The following is a 24,052-nucleotide window of genomic DNA, read 5'->3' as shown; positions in this document are numbered from 1 at the left end:
ATTTGGCTTGAGTCTTTTGTGACTCTATTAATCACCCCTTTAAATAATATACTTCCAATAGTGAGGAAAGAGTTCATTATGGTCACTGCTGGTGAGCTTATGTGCTGTACAACCCAAAGAAGTGTAAAGCAGCTGGTTTCAGAAATCAGAAATAGGAGGTTTCATACGTTTTAGACTTAGTGAACAGTCGTTCTGTTCTAGTCACATTGTTAGTGTATTTTATTATAACTAATGTAAACTTATGAATAGATAGAATGTGCGGTTTATAATTAGATGATGTTTCGGTGTCTCATTGAGAGAGTGAAAGAAAGTCAGAGATGGGGGGTGGAGTGGAGATTGAAAATTACTTTATTTGTCCATCTTGCCAGAAACTGTAAGGCCTATTTGGAAAGAGACTAAACCAAGGAAAGACATCATTCATGGGTAGGCTTAAAATTGGATAGACTTAAGCCTTTACCTTGGATAGACGTCGTAACATTTTGATAGACTTAAGCCTTACCATAGGATAGACTTAACATTAGATAGACTTAACATTGGATAGACTTTAGACTTAACATTTTGATAGACTTAACATTGGATGGAATTAAAATTTTGAAAGACTTAACATTAGATAGACATAACATTAGATAGACATAACATTAGATAGACTTAAGACTTAACTTTGGATTTACTTAACATTTTGGTAGACTTAACATTAGATAGACATAACATTAGAAAGACATAACATTGGATAGACTTAACATTAGATAGACATAACATTAGATAGACATAACATTGGATAGACTTAACATTAGATAGACATAACATTAGATAGACATAACATTAGATAGACATAACATTGGATAGACATAACATTAGATAGACATAACATTGGATAGACATAACATTAGATAGACATAACATTGGATAGACATAACATTAGATAGACATAACATTAGATAGACTTAACATTAGATAGACATAACATTGGATAGACATAACATTAGATAGACATAGCATTGGATAGACATAACATTAGATAGACATAACATTGTATGAGACGAGAAGGTTCTGGTTTTAGTTATTTTGCACATCGTCACATTTCAGGCTGTGCCTTCAGACGACACAAAAAAAGTATTGTTTCCGTCTGTCTGGTCTAATGTAATTGTCCTCATAGAAAGCAGACGATTTGGACTGCCCAGCTCAATGTAGGCCAACACAGATGGAGTGGCTGCTGAGCTGTAAAAAGCTTTGCTACACACGTTCGCGGTGGCATTTTAGGACGCCCCTGAGTCCAACCAATTCTAAAGTGTACCTGGCTTGCGTTGTAAAGTAAAGGCGTTTTGTCGTTGTGATGGCCACACAACACCCTCGTGTCAGCCATAGAAACAGATGAGCTTTATATCATCTGTCCCCATAGTAGAGCCCAAGGTCTGAAACGGGTAGGCTTAGATTGTTACTTTTACCTCAGTTTACATAAATAACTGCTTTTTTTTTTTAAGAACGATAACCTACCTTTGTGTCTCAGCTCTACATCCAATGGATAATCTTCCTCGGGCCAAGGAGCTGATGGTGCAGATGGCGCTGATGTCTTGGAACTGGGGTACATAACAGAGTCTTGCTTGTATTGGTAATTAGCAGAAACAACGTCTGAAGGTAACATGGAGACAGGGCTGTGCTGGCTTGACGCTTCTTTGGCTGACGAGAAGACTGAGCTTCTACGTAGATCAGACATGAGGCTGCTTCTCCGCGGGGGCGGCAATGATGGCGGAGGATAAGCCGACCCATATGGATCCTGGAAGGCCGCACTTTGTCTCGCGCTAGGGCCTGGGGAGTAACTCGTGTCCTGGGCCGAGGATGGGAAGCGAGCAAAGCGGGTTTGGTCTCGATGCAAGATTTCAGAGTGCCTCTCGTCAAAGTTAAAAAAAGATGCCCTTTTGCTAGCTTGTTCCCATGAAGAATCCGAAGAGGGCAATGGTGGGGCAACGAGCGGTTTGGGCTCTGGGATCGAATAGCGTTTAGATGTCTCTGAAACCTGCTGAATTCTTTTCACTTGAGTGTAGGGCTCTAGGGAGAGGCAATGTTTTTTTACGGATGACTTTCATATTAAATTTATTTATATTTAAATGTATTACTTCAAGTCATTCTTACTGCAATGTAATCTTGTATATGATATCTTTTATTTGATAATCCTACAGTTTGTTACAAAGCTGGTATCAACTCAGTATCTGTCAGTCTCTCTAGTCAATGTTGCACACATTATTTCTACCACTTCCCATTCTTGGATCAAGTTGAAACTTTGAACAATTATTCATTGTCCCTAGCAAAACGTAGATCAATCAAAAAATTAACCAGTTAATTATGTTTGATATATAGAAAAGTGGAAACAAATTTTACAGTATTGAGAGTGGCTGTAAATATACAGTTCTTCCACTTTTTTAATTATTTTTTTTTTATTTTGCTTGTTATTGTACTGTAAATACTGTTCAGAAGTGTGTGGTCAGTGTTTTCACAACCAGAGAAATAGTAATAAAATAATAAATATTATTATACAAATGTTTTTTGTTAAATCTACATTAACATAAATGGAAATGACTTAACCATCTTTGTTTCAGGTTGCTACCAATGGGTGAATGCTAACAAGTTACTTTAAACATCGATTGAAAGCATTATCTTGACATAACTTCAGCAATTTTTTTCTTTATTTTAAAGTATTTTTAATAATATAAGATGTAATATACATTGAAAATTCACAGTTAAAGACTTCGAGTATTAATTTTAAATTATCACAAAACTATAGCTAGGAACAGGAAGTAGAAATGGGAACAGGATAGAATATAAAAATTGGACTAGAAGTATTTAAAGCAATGTTATTTTGGTGGTTTATTGAAGAAATTTAAATTGTCTCTTCTAGTACTATAATAGATTCAATGATCAATAAATAAAACAAATAGGTCTAGACTGCTATCAACTAGAGTAAGGCCTAGAAAAACTGCTTAGGAAGAAGAAATATTGCAGTGAACAATTTTATATTTTAATCACAACAAATTTCCGTAAGGATCAATAAAGAAGTCTTAGTCTTAGTTTTAGTCTTATATTTAGCAGTGCACTGGGTATTTGTACTAAAGTAGTAGTAATGAGAAGGTGAGGTGAAGCTTGTGTCATGGGAACATTCTATTAAGTCTACTTCCTGTATCTATTGAATTTAAATCTATGTGATTTTTAGCTTTGACACAGAAACATTTTGGGTTTTTTTAAAGTATAGTTTAGACTTGTTTCCCCAGTTCTTAAAGCCATGTTGAAGATCTTTGTTTAATGAAAAATTAAAAAAAAAAATTATAATAATAATAAATGCAGATGAACGGACAGACCAAGGCAGTCCAGGTTAATATTTCAGATTTTTACATTTTAATTATTAAGAAATTGATTCTCTCTCCCTTTAAAAAAAAAAATATCTTCAGAACTAATTAATTTCATTGAAATATGACACATATATATTACCACTAAATATAGTTTGTCAAATGGTATTTAATAGAAAGCTGAGCAAAGGCATCCAGGCCAACAGGAAACTGAAAGTTGTTTTATCACAATGGAGTGGGAATAACATAAAGAAAAGCTGCAGAGGAAATAGCTCTCAAACAAACAAAGATGAAATAGAATTAATTTCTCCTGCTGAGTCCAACTAGTTCTTAGTCTCTGTGTAGTTATTCTAGAACTATGACTAGTACAGCTATATTATGTTTTCATTATAAATTGTGTTTATAGTTATTATAAACTAAAAAAAAAACAACTCATTTTTAAGTACCAAGTAAAGTAAAAAAAAAAAAAATTCCCCTTTCAGACCTTGCGATCTATCTATCTAAGTATCTAAGTACCAAACATGACGTTATTTCAGTTAAAAATATTAACAACAAGAAAAGAAAAACACAGAAAAAACACAAAGTCTGGAACCATTAAGTCTTGAAATTAATCAAATTTAATAGAGTAACAACCAGATATAGTACCAGATATAGTACACTTTAGGAATCAAAAAAAAAAATTGTAACATTCATAATGTACACTCCGCCAGTCTTAAGTTACAACACTTTAGTGTCAATGTCCTGAGAATCATTGACATCATTCATGTTATATGTAAGGGTAATGAATGCTAACTTTTTTTTTTTTCAAGAGAGAGCTCAATGACCTACATATTAAGTTTCAGAACAAAATAAATTCTAAACATGATTTCAGAGGAACATGAACTAAAATAAACAAATTTTTGATGTGCATATTCCATTTCAAAACAAACAATAACAAAAAAGAAAAACCCAACAAAAACAAGAAAAAATCTTCATAGACAGAGATTACAAAAAAACAAACAAACAACAGTTTAGAGAGTAGCTTAGATACATTTTGATTAAGATTGACAGTTTTTGAAATGTAATGATAAAAAAAATAATTGCTTCCACTGTAACCTTCTAGAACATAAGCCCTCTGAAGTAAACGAAGGATAACATCTATACAAAAATAACAAAGGATAAAGTCTATACAAAAATAAATAGATGAACTTAAGAATATAATGTATAAATATGCTAATTAGATAAATTATAATTGTAGTTATAATAGATGAAAATCGTTACATAAAGTTCTGTAATAAATATATCGTGTAGTGTATATATCAAACAGTACATTGAGGGTTGATGGTTATAGCATTTTCAAATCAATCATTAAATGAAGTTAAAATAAAGAAAAAAAAAATGCACATTAAATTTTATTTTAACGTTGGCACCTGTGACAATAACAGAGACCAGAAAATGTCTAAACAAGTGACGCGGCGTCACAACTGCTGCATACATTTGTAATTAAGTAAAGACATATCAGAATGGTGCTAAATGCTAACACAGCAGCAAAAAAAAATTTACTTTTGATACGACGATTGAAGTGAAAAATGAAATTCAGTAACAAAAAAAAAGTGCCACTGTAAAGTAGAGGATACAATGAAAAATAAACATTTCCAGTATCATGCAGACACTCTGGTTTATGTTGTAACTATTATGACTTGACCTTTAGGGTCAAAGGTTGATGTAAGGACATATTAATAACAAACAAACAAAAAAACATGTTCAGTGCTTTAGTGAGAAAGTGAACAATCTTGACATCCAGGCACTAGAGAACCAAGACTCCAAGAAACTGGAATGGTCGTTTCAACACATTTCCTTCCAAGGCACTTTGCTATTTCACATAAACTTAACATAGGAACATAGCGTACTCCAGTGATTGGCAAACAGTTTCTTTTTGGAGAGGGCCATAAATTAAATGGACCTATTCTGACAAACTTTTGTTCTAACAGCAAAATACAATCAGACATTTTTATAAAAATTGTACAATATAAACTGTATTTTATCTACCCAAGTTTCACAACTTGTAAGTCAGCTGATGCAACAGTTCCACATATCAATGAAAACTCTCAACATTAACCCATTTTTCATTTTGTGTTTGTTTTCCACTTGAATTTTCACTTAGTGAGTTAAATTATTATTTCAATATATTACTATAAAATATCCGACAGGCCGCCCTTTCCCTAGGCCAGATTTGGCCTGTGGGCATAGTTTACTTATCAGTGGCCAACACAATAACATACAGGAGGGCACTAACCCAATATTAACCCAATATTCAACTTCTGTTTATTTTCCACTTGAATTTTCACTTTGTGAGTTAAATTATTATTTCAATATATTACTACAGGATATCCAGATTTGGCCTGTGGGCGTAGTTTGCTCAACAGTGGCCAACACAATAACATACAAGAGGGCAACTAGTGGAACAAAGGGAGATGATTTAAACAAGGAAGAGTAAAATGGAAGAAGTTATGTACACTTGTGTATATAGATCTAATAAGAAAAACTTGTTAAGTTCATCTTGTCTCTTCATTACAAAACAGTGGAGACAAAACTTCTAACATCAAGTACAATTCAACATGAATGCCTTAAATAAAAGCACAAAGACAATGATATACACAGAATACTTCATCCAAGATACTCTTGAATTTTGTCAACTAACTTGTGTAAGGGTCAAAGTTCACTTGGCACACTCTTTAGCATGGCAACCACTCAAACAATGGAATCCAAAAAAAACCTAGTTAACTGATAAGTAAGGGCTGCTTGTTTAGTTGTCGATACTCAGCGTAAGAAACAGGAAACAATGACAGAAAATAAAATATGTCACTGGGGGGGGGGGGGGGGGGTGGTAATAGAATTTGTATTTGTAACTTAATAAGAAAAAAAAAATAGTTAAAAAAAACACAGAACAACACTAAAAAAAACAACAAGAAAAAACTTAAAATAATGAAGTTGCATTATTACAATGTCCAATTCCCTAATACTAAATGTTGTCTGCTTAACAGGCCCACAATGTGCTGAGAGGGTTTGCTGAGACCACATGACTACCAGCTACCAGCAAAATGCAGTCACTTGACAGGCAGCTCCAGTGACTATACTTAACAGGGGGGTCATCAAATGAGGTAGACCATATACCAGAGATAGGGACATACAAAAAATAAAGGGTTGCATTATACACATTAACCAAACCACATGATGCCACGTTTCATTCATAACAACATTTACAAACGCCATTAGAAAATGTACATGTTTGATAAGTACACATTTATGTACACATTGTTCAGGTACTTTTATGTTTGGCATTTCATTCTTTGTCTTTCCACCTACTAATTGATTATTTCATTCTTTATGTCTTTCACCTATTATTTAACTCTGTATGTCTTAACACCTAATATTTGATATAAATGATTGAAAGTGTCTTTCACCAATTATTTGATGATTTAATTCTTAATGTCTTTCACCTGTTATTGGATTATTTAACTTTTATTATTGTAACACCTAATATTTGATTAAATAATCCAGAGAGTCTTTCACCTATTATTTAACTCTGTATGTCTTAACACCTAATATTTGATATAAATAATTCAAAGTGTCTTTCACCAATTATTTGATGATATAATTCTTAATGTCTTTCACCTATTATATGCTTATTTAACATTGGTCATTGTAACACCTAATATTTGATTAAATAATTCGAAGAGTCTTTCACCTATTATTTAATGATTTAATTCTTAATGTCTATAACTCTGTATGACATCTTACTATATAACAATTCTCTACTGTAGCTGGTAATATATTACCCAGGTAGACATAAGATGTCAGTAAGTTCATGTCATATTTATTAGCGAGGATAAGTACATTAGCATGTTACTTTAGCAAAAATGTGTACATCTCTGGCTACAACATGTTCTAGTTTGAAAAATGTGGTCAATATATAATACATGACATCCAGGATGAAGCCCTTACTTAGTAAACAAATGTAGATGTAGAGGAAACAACCTTCTAGGAGCATTATGCACAAAGTTATACAAATAATACAAACTCTAGAAGAGATTATAAATACATCCATTAAATCAACAATTTTCACCACTGACTAAAACATGAAGAAATTGATAAAGACAAAATGATGATTCTTATCCATCCGGTAGTGTTAACACATTAATCAGATCTATCAGTCACATATAACATAGTTATAATTTCCTTTTATTAATTAAAAAATGAAACAAAATTGTATATATAACCAAATAAATATACAAAAAACAGAGCATTCCTTTATATGAGGACCTCACTTCAAACGCTTAGGTCCAAAGACGTCAGTAAGCTTAGGTAAAACCTTAGCCCAATAGAAAAAGAAAAACGTCTTAATTTTTAGAATCAATGCAAAGCAGCTGCTAGAAGTTCAAAGGTCAATTTTGTGGGGAAGCTGACATGAAAGTAAAAATAAAACTTCTGGGTTGGGAGAAAAGGGGGGAAGGGGGGGATGAGGTGGGAGAAAAATCAGAAATACTTGAGTTCACCTCTTCGAGATGCTGCTCGAGAAACATTGTCATCTGTGAAGGAAGTCTCGGAGATAGTTCTGGAAGCTAATCCTTCTGGCTGATGCTGGTGAGTAGAATAGAAAAAAATATTTAGATCAAACACAGACTTTTTAACGGTCAACTGTCGTCACGAGCAATGATTTAGGTCAAACACAGTCTTTTTAACAGTCGACTGTCATCACAAGCAATGATTTGGATCAAATTTCTTGCCAAATTTGCGCAAGTGAAAATGTTCTTACTTTTAAATAATGTATTATCTTGAGCTTTCCGGCGGATAATTAACCAAGAAATATCTGCATTGGTTTGTTTAGAAATTAGTCAGTGCTACAGTACTTTAAAGATAAAGATCAAATTTTTTTTTTAACAATATTAACAAGTTTTATCAATGAATTAGAAACAAAATATGAAAAATTTTACAATAAGAACAATAAATATTTAGTATAGGCTGATTTTATTTTTTCGATTAGGTTACACATTTAATGACCAGCAATATTATGACAAAAAGAACAATATAGAAAAACAGTGAGTCAAATTATGTTTACAGTTATGGGGATTTAACAGATTTATTTAAAAAGGACTAATGTGTAAAAGTTTAGAGGTACTTCAGTCTTTCTTTTCTTGAAAATTAATTAAAAATGCAAATTATCTAATTACAAATAATCTGGAATCTAAAACCACTGCTGACATAAAGTTGACTCACGTTGTAGTATAATATGAATATGTAGTGATAATTTTGTTAGGCAATAGTGACTTGAGTGGAGAGTGACCCACACTGAGACTAAAACTAGAAACAGTTATAATCAAAACATCAATGTTACACAATAGAAATACATCTGACACCAGCAACAGTAACTGAATATGATCATTAGAAAAATAAAATGATGGGCCGCAACCAGTACTAATACATTTGTTATTGAAATATTTCCCCATCTGAGTGCATGTATAAATAAAGTGATCGGTACAATGGATACAACTTAAAAAAAAAAGTGTTTCTTAAATAAATGTACAACATTGAAGAAAGGTGGGGAGGGGGGAGGGATTTAGACAAATTTATGACACAAGAATTAATATTAGGCAAAACATGACAGGAACAAACTTGTGTACCAGTAAACTTAAAAGTAGATTATGTACTAAAAAGTACTAAAAAATGTACACAATAGGATTTTTGTTCTTCAGCTACAAAGTTTAACAAGAGTTGTCAATAGGATTTTTGTTCTTCAGCTACAAAGTTTAACAAGAGTTGTCAATAGGATTTTTGTTCTTCAGCTACAAAGTTTAACAAGAGTTGTCAACAGGATTTATGTTCTTCAACAAGAAAGTTTAAGGATCAAGCTACAAAATCCCATGGAAAAGAGAAATACTCTAGATTCTGTATGCAATAAGAACCCAGGTCAATAAACTGGTCAAATGCAGTTACCAAACAAATTGACCTTCATTCTAGTAACAGAACATGAAAAGGAAAACAAGTAAAAATTGAAAATTTGTTTATTTTTTCAAGTACTTTTGTTGAAGTTGAACACAACTGCAAGTATCACAAAGAAAATACTCAAGATGAAGACATTTCATCTAACAGAACTACCATACTGACATACAGGCTACGACAGTACACAAGATAACTAGCTTAGGATGCAGCTCGATATGATTATATTTCGCTTGAGACAAACCAGTTTGACGTCTTAACTTTTACTAGGTACCTGACATTAGTTGGAGAAAAGTAAAGGCGGTTGGTTGTTGTTCTGGCCACATAGCACCCTCATTAACCGTGGGCCACAGAAACAGATGACCTTTACATCATCTGCCCTAGAGATTGAAAGGGTGCTTACAATTTTACATCCAAACAAGAATAGAAATGAATGTAATGAAAAAGGAAGATGTATATTTATTGGAATGATTAAAGTAACAAGAAATAAAAACATACAATGATTAATGTAGTTATAAAGAGTAATAGAAGACATTGAGCAGACAAATACAAGTAGCTATTGAAAGCCAAGCTTAAAGTAAACAGAAAAATATTCAACATTGGTGAGAAAAAGTTGGACTGGAATTGTTCAAAAATAAAACTATCGAAATATTTGTTTAATTTTTAAATTAGGCAAAACAAATATAAAATGTAACATAAATCAGACGAGATATACTGAAACAAAACAGAATTATTTATTGGTGTAAGTTCTGGCAAAACTAAATGTAACCGTAAACCCAAAGAAAGCTAAATACACACAAGAATAGAATATCATGCTTGAGATACAACAGCAGTGTCCAGTTACCTAGGCAATGAAGAGGTTCTGCGTATGGTGACTGCTTCAGTTAAAGCCCTGAAAAAAAACTTGATTGGTTAACCGGATGGACTGCGCGGCAAGCACAAGGCCAACAAGTTGGTCAGTCACTGCTTGGTGGACATAACAAACTAACAACTTAACTGCAAAAGTCAATTTACGTTGTCGAACAGGGTCAAGGTTATGCAGACACTAAACATTGGTGGGTTTTTTTTATTTTATAGAATGAGACTAAGAGTATCACAAAGAAACACAAAATCTTAGCACCTCCCCCACTGCCGAACCCGTAACATTAATCTGTTTGATGGTCAACAAGAGTGCTCATCTATTCTATTCGTGCAGTATTCTGGGAAGGTTTCTTGTGTCCAAGTAAAAAAAAAAAAAAAGAAAAAAAAAAAAAAAAACTAATACATTTTTTTGGTTAAATGTGTCAACTAAAAACTAATTCGCACGGATAAGGTCAAACTTCGATTCATGGTGCCCCTACTTCAGGGAAGAAGAGGAAATCGTGTTTCATTCTATATGACTGATTAAGACTTGATCTCCATCTCAACACGTCTGGGTAATCCAAAATTCTCAACCTGTAGGTTGACATACATGCACTACTCAGAACAGCAGGGTTTCTGGGTTTGGGTTTTTGGCACATCAGCACAATTTAGGCCATGTCGCGCAGGGTTTCTGTCCAAGGCTTTTGTAATACAAGATTTGAACCTCTCAAGCCCTCACTCCAATGGAGTTTGATGACTAAATACTAAAAAAAACTATTTTTTTAGGCTGAACTTTCAAATAAAGTTGTGACACCCATTACAGCAATCTATCTAGTACATTCAATAATCTTTCAAAGTACAATTTAAACAGCTTTGGTAACCATATTTAATCTTGCCAATAACATTCAATAATTGCATTAAATAAACATCTTGTGAAACATCAAATCAGTCCACCTCTCCTTGTAGTGACCAAATGACTATTGGTACATGCAAGCCTCTCTTGAAAGAAATAGCTGGCAAACTCAACAATCTATTAAAACCATGGCCAATACACCTGACCTGCTAAGTCCATTGGGCGACTCCCAAACCAGCTTACCTAGCCAACCAAATCTATCTTTGGACAAAAGTCAATAAATACATTTCTCAGACCTACATGTCCAATGAAAAGAAAAATAAGACATAAACTTTACATTGACAATTTTACAAATGAAAAACAAAAAAGCACTAAGCGATTGAACTTACGTCTGCTGGGACTTGTTTAAGTATTGTGTATGGAGCAAAGCCAATTAGGCCCTTGTAGTTTCGTAGTTTCCACCAGTTTTTGCTACTGTCCAGCACCTGGCAAGAAAAAAAAAACATCATGCCTTGGATAAATAAAAGAGTAAAAGAAATAACAGAAATTCGAAAGAACAGATGAAAAAGAAACCATCCAAAAAAATAGGAAATTAATAAAGAAGTTTAATTTACTAGTATCAAAATGAGCACTTATTGTAAAACAAATATACAGTCAAATGGAATGAATAAATATCATCAAGAAACGTCAGAAAAGAATTGTTTTGGTCCTATTAACATTCTGGTCTGATTAAACAATGATGCCCTACGTTACAAGCACTGTTGAGCTTAAATTTATGTAACATATATTTTTAGACCGAAATGTGCCATACACACACAGGAAACAAAGTACAAACACAAACTGTTGTTTTTTTTTTGTTCACTGAACATTTTCAAAACGAGATCTACACCAAAATGAAGGCACTCGGCAAGCAAATCATAAACAAAAAAATGTCCTATTAAATTGAAGATCAAATCCAGGATAAGTTGATGCGGTGAGGATATGAATTTCCACATTTCAAACTTGTGGCTTATTTTCTGACATACTCTCACATTCTTTGTCTGACAACGAAAAATTTAGTTCTAAGTCAGCAGGTTAATTTTTTTTTATCACACATGTATATATACAAGGATTTGTTTAAGAACTTTATGATTTGATCCAAATTAGCAGCTTGTCTGATTGACCGATTTGACTGACCAAAATACCGAAATCCTAAATTTAAATAAGCTCTGTTGTAGAATATACACATTTCCATCACACCTAATTAAGTTTATTTTATTCAACATTTTTTTTTATCTTAGAAATTACTTTTTATACAAACATATTCATATTTTATTTCCCCTTTCAGACCTAGCAATCTATAAGGCATATGATGTAAAGGTCATTTGTTTCTGTGGCCTATGGTTAACGAGGGTGTCATGTGGCCATCATAATGACCAACTGCCTTTACTTTTAACCAACTAATGTCAGGTACCCATTAGAACTGGGTGAACTCAGAGGCGCCCAAAGATCACAAAATTAAAAATACCAGTCTTCACCAGGATTCGAACCCGGGAACCCAGTTTTGGAAGCCAAGTGCTTAACCGCTCATATAATACACAACTTTTTTCTCTTCATGAAGAAGCTTATAGAAGTCTTTTTTTTTTTTTTTTTTAACAAAATCATCAAGTTAACAGTGCAGTCTGGCTTGTGAGAATAAACCAATAAACGTCCTAACAAAAAACAGAGATGATCAACAATTCCCTGAAATGTAGAATGCAAGAAACATTTCCCGGGAGATAAGTCTGCATCAGCAAACTCAGGGGCATGCTGGGTACTAGATTAAGTCAGAAATGTTTAGATATTTGATTGGTCTGCACCTACCTGTAGGATGTCTCCCTTCTGTACACTCAGCTCTTTAGTATTTTTACCTGGTCTGTCATGTACAGCCTCATAGATCCTATAGACATAAATTGATTGTATTAGCTCAATATAGTTATTACATAAAAAGGAAGGCAGAAATGGACCAACAGTTAAGCTGTGAAATGTTTTAGTAAATAGGTGAACATTTCTCTGCCCTTCTGTACACAAAATAGAAACAAAATCTAGTGCTGAGCAATGCGTGGTCCACATTCAGACAGAGGAGACAATAGGAGCCCACTATAACTAGATATGAAATGTATACGTCTAACAAAGGTGCTCTGTTTTAGTTCTTTCACAAATATTACATTTTCTTTTTGCATCTGTAAGTGACATGATATTGTGAGTCATGTCATTAAGTCCAGCCACTAACTCAAGTCCAATTTTAACTTCTTATTTCCTAACTCAAGTCCAATTTGAAGGCCTTATTCCCCTAAGTCTTATACCTTGACTTAGTCGACTTGAAGACAAGATCTGCCTTCTCAATACAATCACTGTCCCAACTGTACCTCTGCTTGCAAGACAAGGAAGTTATCTATAAGGTTTGAAAAGAATCTAAATGGGGGTTTAGCAGCGCTGGCTGAGAAGGATCCTGGGAATGAACATACAGAGATTACGTCACCAGTCCTTTCTGGAACTAGCACTCAGGGGACATATTCTTAGACAAAAAGAAAAACATGTTTACCAAAGTCAGACATAACTTGGAAGCCAAAAATGGAAAGCACAAACACCATAACACCTTCTTAGAAGACCTAAAATATATGGCTACCAGCTGGAATGAGGCTATCCCCTATGACCAATCTCTTTGCAGAGGGATTGCTCCCTTATGTGCTGAAGCAGCTAAGTTTAAGTCAAGTCATGGGGTTGTTTTTTGCTGACCCAGTTAGAGAAGCCAATAAAAATATTTAAAGGGAAACAAGTCTAATAATTGGAAAGAACTCTAATAATCCTTTCTACAGGTTCAGTTGCCAAAAAATGTATGCAGTTGGCAAATGTAAATTGTGAAACAATTAAATTTTGATATGTAATGGTCAGATATTCTTTAATCAACAAAATTATCTTTCAGGGCATCTTGAAATACAAGTAACTGCCATAGGCAACATTGGCTATTACTCATTATAACAAGGAAATGAAAAGACTTTACATTGCATCTGTACGTCTCAGCTCCTCATAGTATGCTGCGTTCTCATCCTGCCTTGTGAGAGGGCCAGAGTGTATGGGCTCAGGCTTGGGGACTTCAGCTCGATGGTTTCTAGAGATCAATATAAGATTTAGATATACTAGTCAATTTCAAACTATAGAATTGCTCTAATAAATATTGAGATTTAAACATTTTATTTTGATGGTAAAAGTTGTATTCAAAAGAGTATTATATATTTAAAAAACATTTAAAATAAAAAAATAAATTAATAAATAGAACAAAATAATATTACACTTAAATAACTTGTACATAAAAATTACAAATATATATATATATATCAAAGAAAGAAAAAAAAAATTTTTTTTAGATTAGTCTGCTTAACTAAAAGTGAAAAAAATATATGCTAGCTACAAGAAAAATTTAGTATTTGCGGTTAGCTTAATTTGCAACTTATTTCAACACACAATGAACTGACAATTATGGTTCAACCTGTTTTAATAAACACTAACTGGCAAGAGAAGACAACTTATGAGACTATACAAGGGCCAGGTTTCTTTAAATCTCTAGGCAAAATGTTTAAAGATAAAATTACTATTTATTTATATAAATACTTTGATATATTTTTAATTTAGGTTGGATTGTTAAATGTTAGAACTTTTCTTTTCTGATGAAAAATCAAAGAAAATCAACAATTTATTTATAATAAGGTCCTTTACAATTGGAATAGATGGTATTTTGTAGTAAAGATTCTTGAGAGATGGTTATACTTGATAAGTAACAGTTTAAGAATCAAAACAAAACAATGACTGTTTAAATTAATCAGCAAAAGATTTCTGAGTGTCAGACAATAAACAGGAATAAAAAAAAAAAAGCAAAATCGTGAAGACAGAGATGTGATCCTCAAATACAGATAAAAACATCCACGCAAGGTACAGACTTCAGCTGCCATATCTGGACACTACAATGTCAACAACACACAGTTATAAAGATTGGCTAGGTGAGAAATGGAACACAATATGTGAGAAAAGCAGTTGGATACAGATAAGCTGTGATAGAAACAATACTTAGATTTACATTATTGTTCATGTAATCTCTATCTAAATGCAGAAAATTACATTTAAGCTATGTATTATCGAATTAAAGTAAATCTGCTTGCTGAGTTAAATTACAGAAGCAAAGAGTTAAAATTATTTGGTTAAACTGTGAAAGGCTGTGGCTGTGTTCGTGTTAAAAAAAAAAGAAGTAACAAAATGAAATGAAACTTTTTGAGTTTTGTTTGGCTAAGAATAAAACAACAGTTTATAAATAGAACACTGAGAGTTAATCTGCAGTAAAAGAATCACAAACATCTGCATCTTAGCAATGGGGAAAGTAAAAAAAAAAGTTTGCTGGAAGTTGATGTTTTAAAAGATGGAAGCAAATAATATTGAAAACAAATCACGTTTAACCCAATTGCGCCTATTGCGGTAGGAAGTGGTGCTTATGACAGATGCCTTATTCAGTAGGATGCATATGAAGTGAACAGCAGTTTTTTAAACTTTCATCTATAAAGAGCTCCTCATGTCTTATCTGACGAAGACAAGTGTGCAACTCTTTTTTTTTTTAAAGTGTAAACCATATGCGCGCAGTGTATAAGACCTAACCAGGAAATTGAGAACTTTTAAAGCTTGACTTTAGTCTTTTTTTAAATAGACATACTTGCTATGATTTTAAAGTTATTAATTTATTGTATTGTATTATATTAATTTTTTTCACACTAATCCAAAGAGGATGCACAGGACCTACTACATAATTCAAATTAATAACATAAAAAATTAATAACATAACAAATAAATACATTAAAAAGACCTAAGTAAAAAATTTTTGCTCACAAGGGGCTAATAATAGCAGAAAAAATTACCAAATTTTCTGAAAATTTTAAAGGATTTAATGAAACATTTTGACTTTTCATCTTTCACTGTTCACAATTTTCCCTCAATATCTAGATAAAGCAACTATAGGTACCCTTGAAAAAAAACCTGTGAATTAGCAAATCCACAAAAGATGAACTGCACAATATCGAGGGATTACTGATCACATTTTTTTTTTATTTATAATTATCTCTATTTGTTTGGTATTTTAGGGTTAACTTTTCAAACCGGAACTAGGCGCTATTGGGTTAAGTTTTTTTTTAGTTTTTATTTTACTTTGATGCATCTGTTTAGCAGGTAAATTAGATACAGAAATAAGCTAGCACACATCAATATGTCTCCAGAATTAGATCATCTTAAATGGAAACATATTGCTGAAATCAGTGACAGCCCACATCTTAATGCTCATGTGTGGGGACTTTTCATCTTTCTTTGTTTGTTCTCATAATTTTAAATAATAGGCCTACTTGAATTCAAAACTGCTGCTATCTGCAAGATACTGTTATTTAGTTTACAATTTTTTTTTGTGTGTATCTACTAAAACTATATGTTATCCTCTACCTGTCTGATGTCAAAGTATGCTGATGACCTGATCTAAAAATAGCACTTGAACATTAGACAATCATTTCAAAGACATTCAAATGGCAGCTCTGACAACAAAATTTCATTAAAATGAGCATTTGAAAATTTCTTACTGAATTCTAGAACAAGACGAAACAAAATAAAAAGTCAACTTCTAACAGAAAATATTTGATCTTTTCAGACAAACATCTGTTTGTAACCAATGAAAATGTGAAAAGAACCAAAGAAGTGAAACTTGTAACAAAACATTTTGTCTTGTGTAAAAAAAAAAGAAACGAGAGTCTCAAAGTAAAACTAAAAGAACTCTTCAACAGATAAGGAAAGAAATTTACTTAGCAGAAGCAGGACTTCAAAAATTAGACACTAGACAGAGAAAGGAACTGGTCAAATAAATATCATTAAAACACTTACATTAACATTTCTTTTTCTATAGCTTATCTAATTTTTCTCCATAAGAACTTATTTTTCTAGAGCTTATCTTATTTTCTTCCATAAGAACTAATGTAGCAAGATTTTACTTGTAAACTGTATTTTCAGAAACAAAAATGATAATTAAGTTTGAAATGAACAGAGTTATCTCCCACACATTGCTGTCACCTTTCTATTGTGTGCGTCTCTACAAAATCTAAAGAGTATGGGCTGCCCATTCCAGACTGAGCAGGCGACCTCTCTCTTGACTGAGGTTCATAGCCTCTTATGCCCTGGGACTCGAAGACACGGGAACCAGTGGGCTCATACCCTCTGGGTATTTGCACAGGTTCGAATCCCCGAGCAGTAAAAGGCTCAAAACCTCCTCTGGAATGAGTCTCGTAAGCAAGCGGGTTAGGTTCATAGCCTCTGGGAGCCGACTCAAACCTCTCAAAGTCATTTCTGTGGAACCTATCCTCATCAGGGAAATGCATTGGGCCTGGTGGGGGGTTCTGGAATAAAAAAGGTTTTGAAAATTTCAATATTACCATTGAAGACATCAAGTGTTATTAATTTTTTTGAAATAAAATAATTCTAAGCATGTAGAGAATCGCAAGGAGTTTCTTCACACCTAGTTAGTGTGCTAAGTTCAAATTTTAGAGAAGGCTGATTTTTTAAAATTTAGGATTTTAGAATGTCCCCGAATCCAGGCAACAGTAACGATTATGCAACATAAATTAGGGAGAGAAAATGTGGATGGTCATAGTGCTGGCTGCATAGTAAGCTTATTTAAATCTTGTTTACATTTTGTCATAGAGATTAAAACATTATAGCGCTTGCCCTTATTGACTGTAGACTTAACTTTTTTTTTTTCAAGTAGGTCAAGTAATTCAAGTAGGTCAAGTAGTTCAAGTAGGTCATGTAGTTAACTTGAAACTTCTTGCTGTAGTAGATTGACTTAGATTTGAATGAACAGTTTCAAAACTGTGATGTCACATACACAAACTATTCCATTTGTTATTCCAAATGTGGATTATGATGCAAGAACCAATTTGATGACAAATGTGAAGTCTTTAGTTAGTGTACCCTTAAATTCTAGATTCATCTAAATGAGGTGAATATATTTTTTCCAATGACATCACTAGTCTATATTTAATTCATCTTCTTTGTTCTAGCTGAGATCTGTGAGATTTATACAAAGGTCTCTCAACTACAGCATAAAGTGAGGATACAAACATTTTAAGAAGAAAAAATCAAAATGTTTTGTTTTTTCATTGCTCAACAACATACTCATAGCTTCTCCAAAACTTCTTCATAACTTCTCCATATCTTCTCCATAACTTCTCCATATCTTCTCCATAACTTCTCCAAAACTTCTCCATAACTTCTCCATATCTTCTCCCCCTTCCCCATTGTTGTCTCTTCAAATATTTTTTTGGTTCACATTTACAATGACTAAGTTAGGGCGCAAGCTTATGAATGCTAATCCAAGGACCCAGGATAACTCCCACACCATGCTTGGGCAATGTTTCCTGGATGGCTGTCTGGTCATGTGCTGTGCTGTCACTTGGTTGTCTCAATAGTCCCTGCTCAAAGCCATCCCCCATCATCCCGGAGGAGGTTTGAACTAGGAAGTACTTTATCTTCCACTCTGAAGGAACATTCCAAACATGTAACACAAACAAAACTCTGTGGAAATTTTCTTAAGACATGAAAAACTTGTGCCCTAAGGGGACATGACAGCACACAAGTAAACAAATACTGTTTCAACTTTCAATTGTAGTCCTGAACATAATAGACCTAAAATGACTTAATACTTAAGACATAAAACCACAAGAATTAAATTTACAGACTTTATAGTCATCAGACTAGGTCAAAGATTTATTGGACTGCAAGTTTAAAGCAGGAGGCGCTGTGGCTGGGCGGTAAAGCACTTGACTTCCTAACCGGGGTTCGAATCCTGGGATTTTTAATTTTGGGATCTTCGAGCGCCCCTTAGTCCACCCAGCTCTAATGGGTACCTGACATTAGTTAGGGAAAGTAAAGGCGGTTGGTCGTTGTGCTGGCCACATGACACCCTTGTTAACCGTAGGCCACAGAAACAGATGACCTTTACATCATCTGCCCTATAGACCACATTTAGAGATGACATAAAGATCAGACGAAGGCATATTTTTTTTTCAAGGATATATATATATATATATTATTTTACTATTTTACAAGTGAACAATCACTTTGTATTTTTTCACTGAGTTTCAATAAACCCACTCACAAAACTACTCAGCCTTATAAAGTTGTGAGGAGATATAGACAATGTCTTAACAATTATTTATATCTTTAATTAAACTTATTTCAATACAAGAGATGACTGCGCTGGTCAATAATGTGAATGAAATTTTGTTTTTGTCTGTTAGCTATGAACAATTACAATACTTACATAGGGCCTTATTCTATCATCCATCAACCCTGAGTTTCTGCCATGGTCAATAGCTATGGGCTGCTGGGCCATCACAGCCGTCCTTGCAGTCATTTCATCTATGACTCCAGCAGCTGGCTGCCAACCATCATAGAACTCTGGGACATATGGAGGAATGTGTCCATTCCATTCATCTCTGAAATACATTTGATTATATTGATAGATTGGCACTCTCAATTAGTGAACAGTGCTAAACAAAATTGGGTTAGAGGGTCAGAAATTGATCCATTTACATTAAGTACTGGTACTGATTAAGAGTTTAGATTTTATGGCACATTGGCACAATTTAGGCCATGTTATGCCAATAAGAATTTAAAAGATTTAAGAATAATACATCAGTTATGTAGTGCACAGCATTAATAATACGCATTAAGAATTTAGATTGAGTCCAATATTGTGTGTTTGGCGTTCTATAATACATTTTAAAAATGAGACAACAAGCTAAGTTCTCAAATGTACTTTGGACCAACTGATGGTTTGAGATTATTTCATTTATCTTATTCTACTCTAAGAAAAACATGAGGCAACGACACAAATATTTCTAGTAATTTCTAGTTTTGGATGTCACTTAAATTACTTACAGTGAAATTAAAACTAGATCAAACCAATGATATTGAGAAATGAAACTAAACTAAGCCTAATTTAACCTAATCCTTATCAAGTTCTTAAATTTACATCTCCACTAGAAACCAAAAGGAGGCGTGGTGGCTGAGTGGTAAAGCACTTGGCTTCTGATGGGGGGTCCCGGGTTCAAATACTGGTGAAGACTGGGATTTTTAATTTCGGGATAATCGGGCGCCTCTGAGTCCACCCAGCTCTAATGGGTACCTGACACTAGTTGGGGAAAAGTAAAGGCGGTTGGTCGTTGTGCTGGCCACATGACACCCTCGTTAACCGTAGGCCACAGAATCAGAATCAGATGACCTTTACATAATCTGCCCTATAGCCCACAAGGTCTGAAAAGGGAACTTAAACTAGAAACCAAAAAGTTTACTTTGCATTACTTCATAATCATATCAGCGTGTTAATCTAGTCATTCATACTCGTTAGAAAATTTTAATCTAAGTAGTAATTAGTTTTCCTGGCTGCTTTAAACAGCTCTAGGCTCAAATGACTATTGAAAGAAGAAATCTTTTATGTATTTCTCCTAAACATTTTTGCTTTGTGTCTCCATTTATTCCATTGTGTTTTAGTTTTCAGAAATTATATTCTAGTGCTGCAGAAATTTGTTGAAGACTGTCGTTGACTCATAGCACCAAACTGCTGGTAGGTAACTATACCGCTTATATCTTAACTTATAAAACTTGAAATTACTTGAATAACTTCTATGTGAACAAAACTAAATATAACTTTTATTATAATATAAACAAATTCAACTTGAGATAAAATGAAATCAATGTAGCAGACTTAAGTAATATTTTAAAATAGTATTGGGAACAAAATCTAATGCACTATAATAACACTTTTCAGACTGGCAATAAGGAGTTGTCTGTCCTACCCAAGACAGCAGACGTCAATGCCGCTTATCTTGCATCATTCAAACTGCATCGCTAAACCTCTTCCCACCGTCACCATAGCAACACACACACACTCCATAACAGTATGATTGCAATTTTACATTTTGTGTTAGCAAATTTTGGTGTCAGTATCGTGCTTAATTTCTGCTTGTTCTAAACTTTTCTTTAGCAGCACTTTAGGGGGATGGAGATGATAAGAGAAACAAAAATGAGCATTAGCCACAATGTTGAAACAGATGTGCTTCATTGAAATAGAGATTACATCTCAAAGAAATACTGACCTGCTTGTGGTCCAGTGTTTGCCCAGGGCCTGCCATAGTTCTATCTCCTTGGACGTCAGGCAGTTAAGCAGAAGTTGTTTGGCTTCTGAGGTCAAGACGGGGGCCACAGCCTGGTCTCCAAGATTCTGGTTACCATGGTAGGGGTCACGGCTGGCCTCATAGATCAGCGACAAGGGTGTAAACAGGAAGTGAACCAACTCTGGTGCGTTGGGATCATGGATGTGTGCTTTAAGTTTAGCCTTAGGTAGAGAAAAGGAAATTATTTAAACAGAAACATTCAGCATAACTGAACATCTAGTCAGATCATTATTATGTGTTTTAGTCAAAGGAAAAACAAAATCATTCCTACGGTTAGTTAAAGTGACAAAAACAATGCTTAGCAAAGAATCATAACAATGCAACTAAGAATAGAGATGCCAAACTAGCCCATTTTTACATTTTATTTTTGAAATTCGATTTGTGGATCTTGACTATTGGGGAAACATTTTGTGTAAGTTTGAGCTCAATGAATATTCCATTTTGTAATGATTAATTAAAATGGCAAATAAAAACAATTTCAAAATAAAATAAAATCTTAACCTTTTTTTTTTAACATTTTTCCTTTTTGTGTGATGTAAGACAATAAAAAATGCTCTAACTGTACAATAATTTAGTTTGTTACTTGGTTATGGAAATGTAAACTGAGACTAACATATTTCCAAACATGGCTTTTGTAAAACCATAATTAATTCAAAAATCTTAACTTCAAAACTTTTTTTTCCCAGTAATTCTAAGAATTTCGCATAGATTTATTAAAATTTACTGCAAGTAAAAAAAATCTGAACAGAAAAAAAAATCAGTTTTGCATACTTAATTAAAGGGGTCAGTTCTAATGATGATAAAAACATTACCAACCAGTAAATTAAAGGAAAGCTTAAACTTCTGGAAGATATCCACAAAGTCCTTATCTGGTGGTGGCCGAGCTCTAGCATTCAACATGCCATCTGTGCAGAGAGAAATTCAATACAGATAGTGATATTGTGAACATAATACAATCTCAAGTCAAGTTGTAACAACAAAAATAAAATCTACATGAAATGAATTCTCTCTCCTAAATGAAATTTTCAAATGTATTTAATTGATTACTAAGATGTAGCCTACTCACTTAAGTGTTAAAAAAATAGTGTAAAATTTTAATTAATTTAACCAAAATTGAGTTGAATAATCTTAATTCAAATTAAGAGCTTAGAGGGGTAAAAAAAAAAAAATAATATAAGAATAAATTGATGAACTAACAAAATTCTTTGTTGATTTGTTGTTTTAGAATCAGTTTTATGCATAGAGCATACTTTTCTGATCAAGAAAGAAATATCTCAATATACAGTTTGAAATTATACACATAAGAAACATTTTACTACAAATAAGGTTGACAGTTATCAGTAAGAAATAGAGCCTACAACAATTTATTGGAATTGGTCATTGAAAGAAAATATTTATGACTTTGTCTGGTCAGTTTTGAATTGCGTCATTAACTGGCCAGTTGAAATTAAGTTTTCTCATTTTTTAACTCTATTTTATGTTTTTGTCCATCTGAAAATTAGATTGTTAGTTCACAGGAATGTTAGAAATGGTCAGTGAAGAATTAAATGTAAAAGTCCATGAAGAAACATTGGATCAGAATCACATGTTATGAGAGTTTTAAACAGTATGTTAAAAGATGGGTTACAGTAACAAATTAATGAAACATCAAATTTAAAATCAAAATACATCAACATTTTTTGTAACAATTTTTATGGTTCTTTTAATAGAAATTTCAAATAGTAATTTAATCTTAATTAAATCTGCACCATAATTGGAAAGAAAATTAAAGAAACATAATGAATACTGCAAGTCAATGTTGTCAATGAGAACATAAATTTGTTTTTTTTTCTCTTTATTTGCATTCTGATAGACTAAAGTGATTTATTAATAGAGCTAGAAAATGTGAAACTAAGGATTACCTCCTGCACAATGTAGCAGCAGTGAGAGAGAAAGAAATGAAATATTAGTATTGCAGTATCAAAAACTTGAAAATAAACATACAACACCCAACCATACTGAAAACTCCTATCTAGATTACTAAAAGGCATATTGTTAAATGTTAATATTTTTTGGGTCGCTCTACAACATATTACAATGAAATCTGCAGATATTTTATAATTCATAAATTTTTTATTTTCTTCCAACCCATAGTTCTGCCACACACAAGATACATAGACAATATCTGTGTAGAGAATAGTACCAGACTATATATATATTAACATAAAGTCACAAAGAATTCAGTAAAAAAAAAAAAAAAGAAATTTAACAATAAAAGTACAGATCTTTACACACTTTGACAAGGGGCTTGCCTCTGAATTAGGTAATATATATACATGCCTATAATATCTTAAATAATATTATTTTGTCATCCATCATACAGAGTTTGATAGAGGCCCAATACTGAATCCTCTAGAGAGACATATTGTTGCCTGATATCTCTCAGGGAGTAAAAGTGTCTACTAAGTGAATGGTTTCTAAAATCGCCACTTTGAAAAGTTTTTTACTGAAGATGAATGTCATAATAATTCTCAATGCTTAGCAATTCCTTCACTCAACTAAAACTGTGGAGACAGGATATCTTCTTATGTTATATATTAAAGACGTTACTTCAAAAAAATAAGATGATTATGTTCTACGAATTTCATGTGTCAATCTAGTCATGAATGTTAATAAATGACCTAAACTCTGCTAAGTCATTGGTTTTCCTGGCTGATTCAGGCAACCCGTTCCATTCTCTAATGGCACTAGGAAAGAAGGAGAACTTGTACAAATTGTTGTAGCCTATACTGGAT

At 33.1% G+C, this 24,052-nt stretch overlaps 1 protein-coding gene across 11 annotated transcripts in view; it reads right to left on the bottom strand.

Moving 5' to 3' along the window:
- LOC106067622 (epidermal growth factor receptor kinase substrate 8-like protein 1) overlaps nucleotides 1-24,052 on the bottom strand; it is a 103,347-nt gene that overhangs the window by 6,369 nt on the left and 72,926 nt on the right. For 10 of the 11 annotated variants that reach the window (XM_056044815.1, XM_056044817.1, XM_056044816.1 and 7 more), the window contains 9 exons: nucleotides 22,095-22,183; nucleotides 21,201-21,439; nucleotides 19,364-19,538; nucleotides 17,116-17,438; nucleotides 14,030-14,137; nucleotides 12,850-12,925; nucleotides 11,397-11,492; nucleotides 7,874-7,958; nucleotides 1,495-2,046 (listed from right to left, as the gene is read on the bottom strand). In XM_056044815.1, coding sequence (XP_055900790.1) covers nucleotides 1,495-2,046; nucleotides 7,874-7,958; nucleotides 11,397-11,492; nucleotides 12,850-12,925; nucleotides 14,030-14,137; nucleotides 17,116-17,438; nucleotides 19,364-19,538; nucleotides 21,201-21,439; nucleotides 22,095-22,183 — 1,743 coding nt within the window. The remainder of the gene's footprint in view (nucleotides 1-1,494; nucleotides 2,047-7,873; nucleotides 7,959-11,396; nucleotides 11,493-12,849; nucleotides 12,926-14,029; nucleotides 14,138-17,115; nucleotides 17,439-19,363; nucleotides 19,539-21,200; nucleotides 21,440-22,094; nucleotides 22,184-24,052) is intronic. The other variant, XM_056044824.1, reaches the window with a different exon arrangement.

Source organism: Biomphalaria glabrata, chromosome 10 (assembly GCF_947242115.1).
Source record: "Biomphalaria glabrata chromosome 10, xgBioGlab47.1, whole genome shotgun sequence".
Classification (NCBI taxonomy): domain Eukaryota; kingdom Metazoa; phylum Mollusca; class Gastropoda; family Planorbidae; genus Biomphalaria; species Biomphalaria glabrata.
The sequence above is the reverse complement of the archived record's forward strand: the minus strand, read 5'-3'. Positions and strand labels throughout refer to the sequence as shown.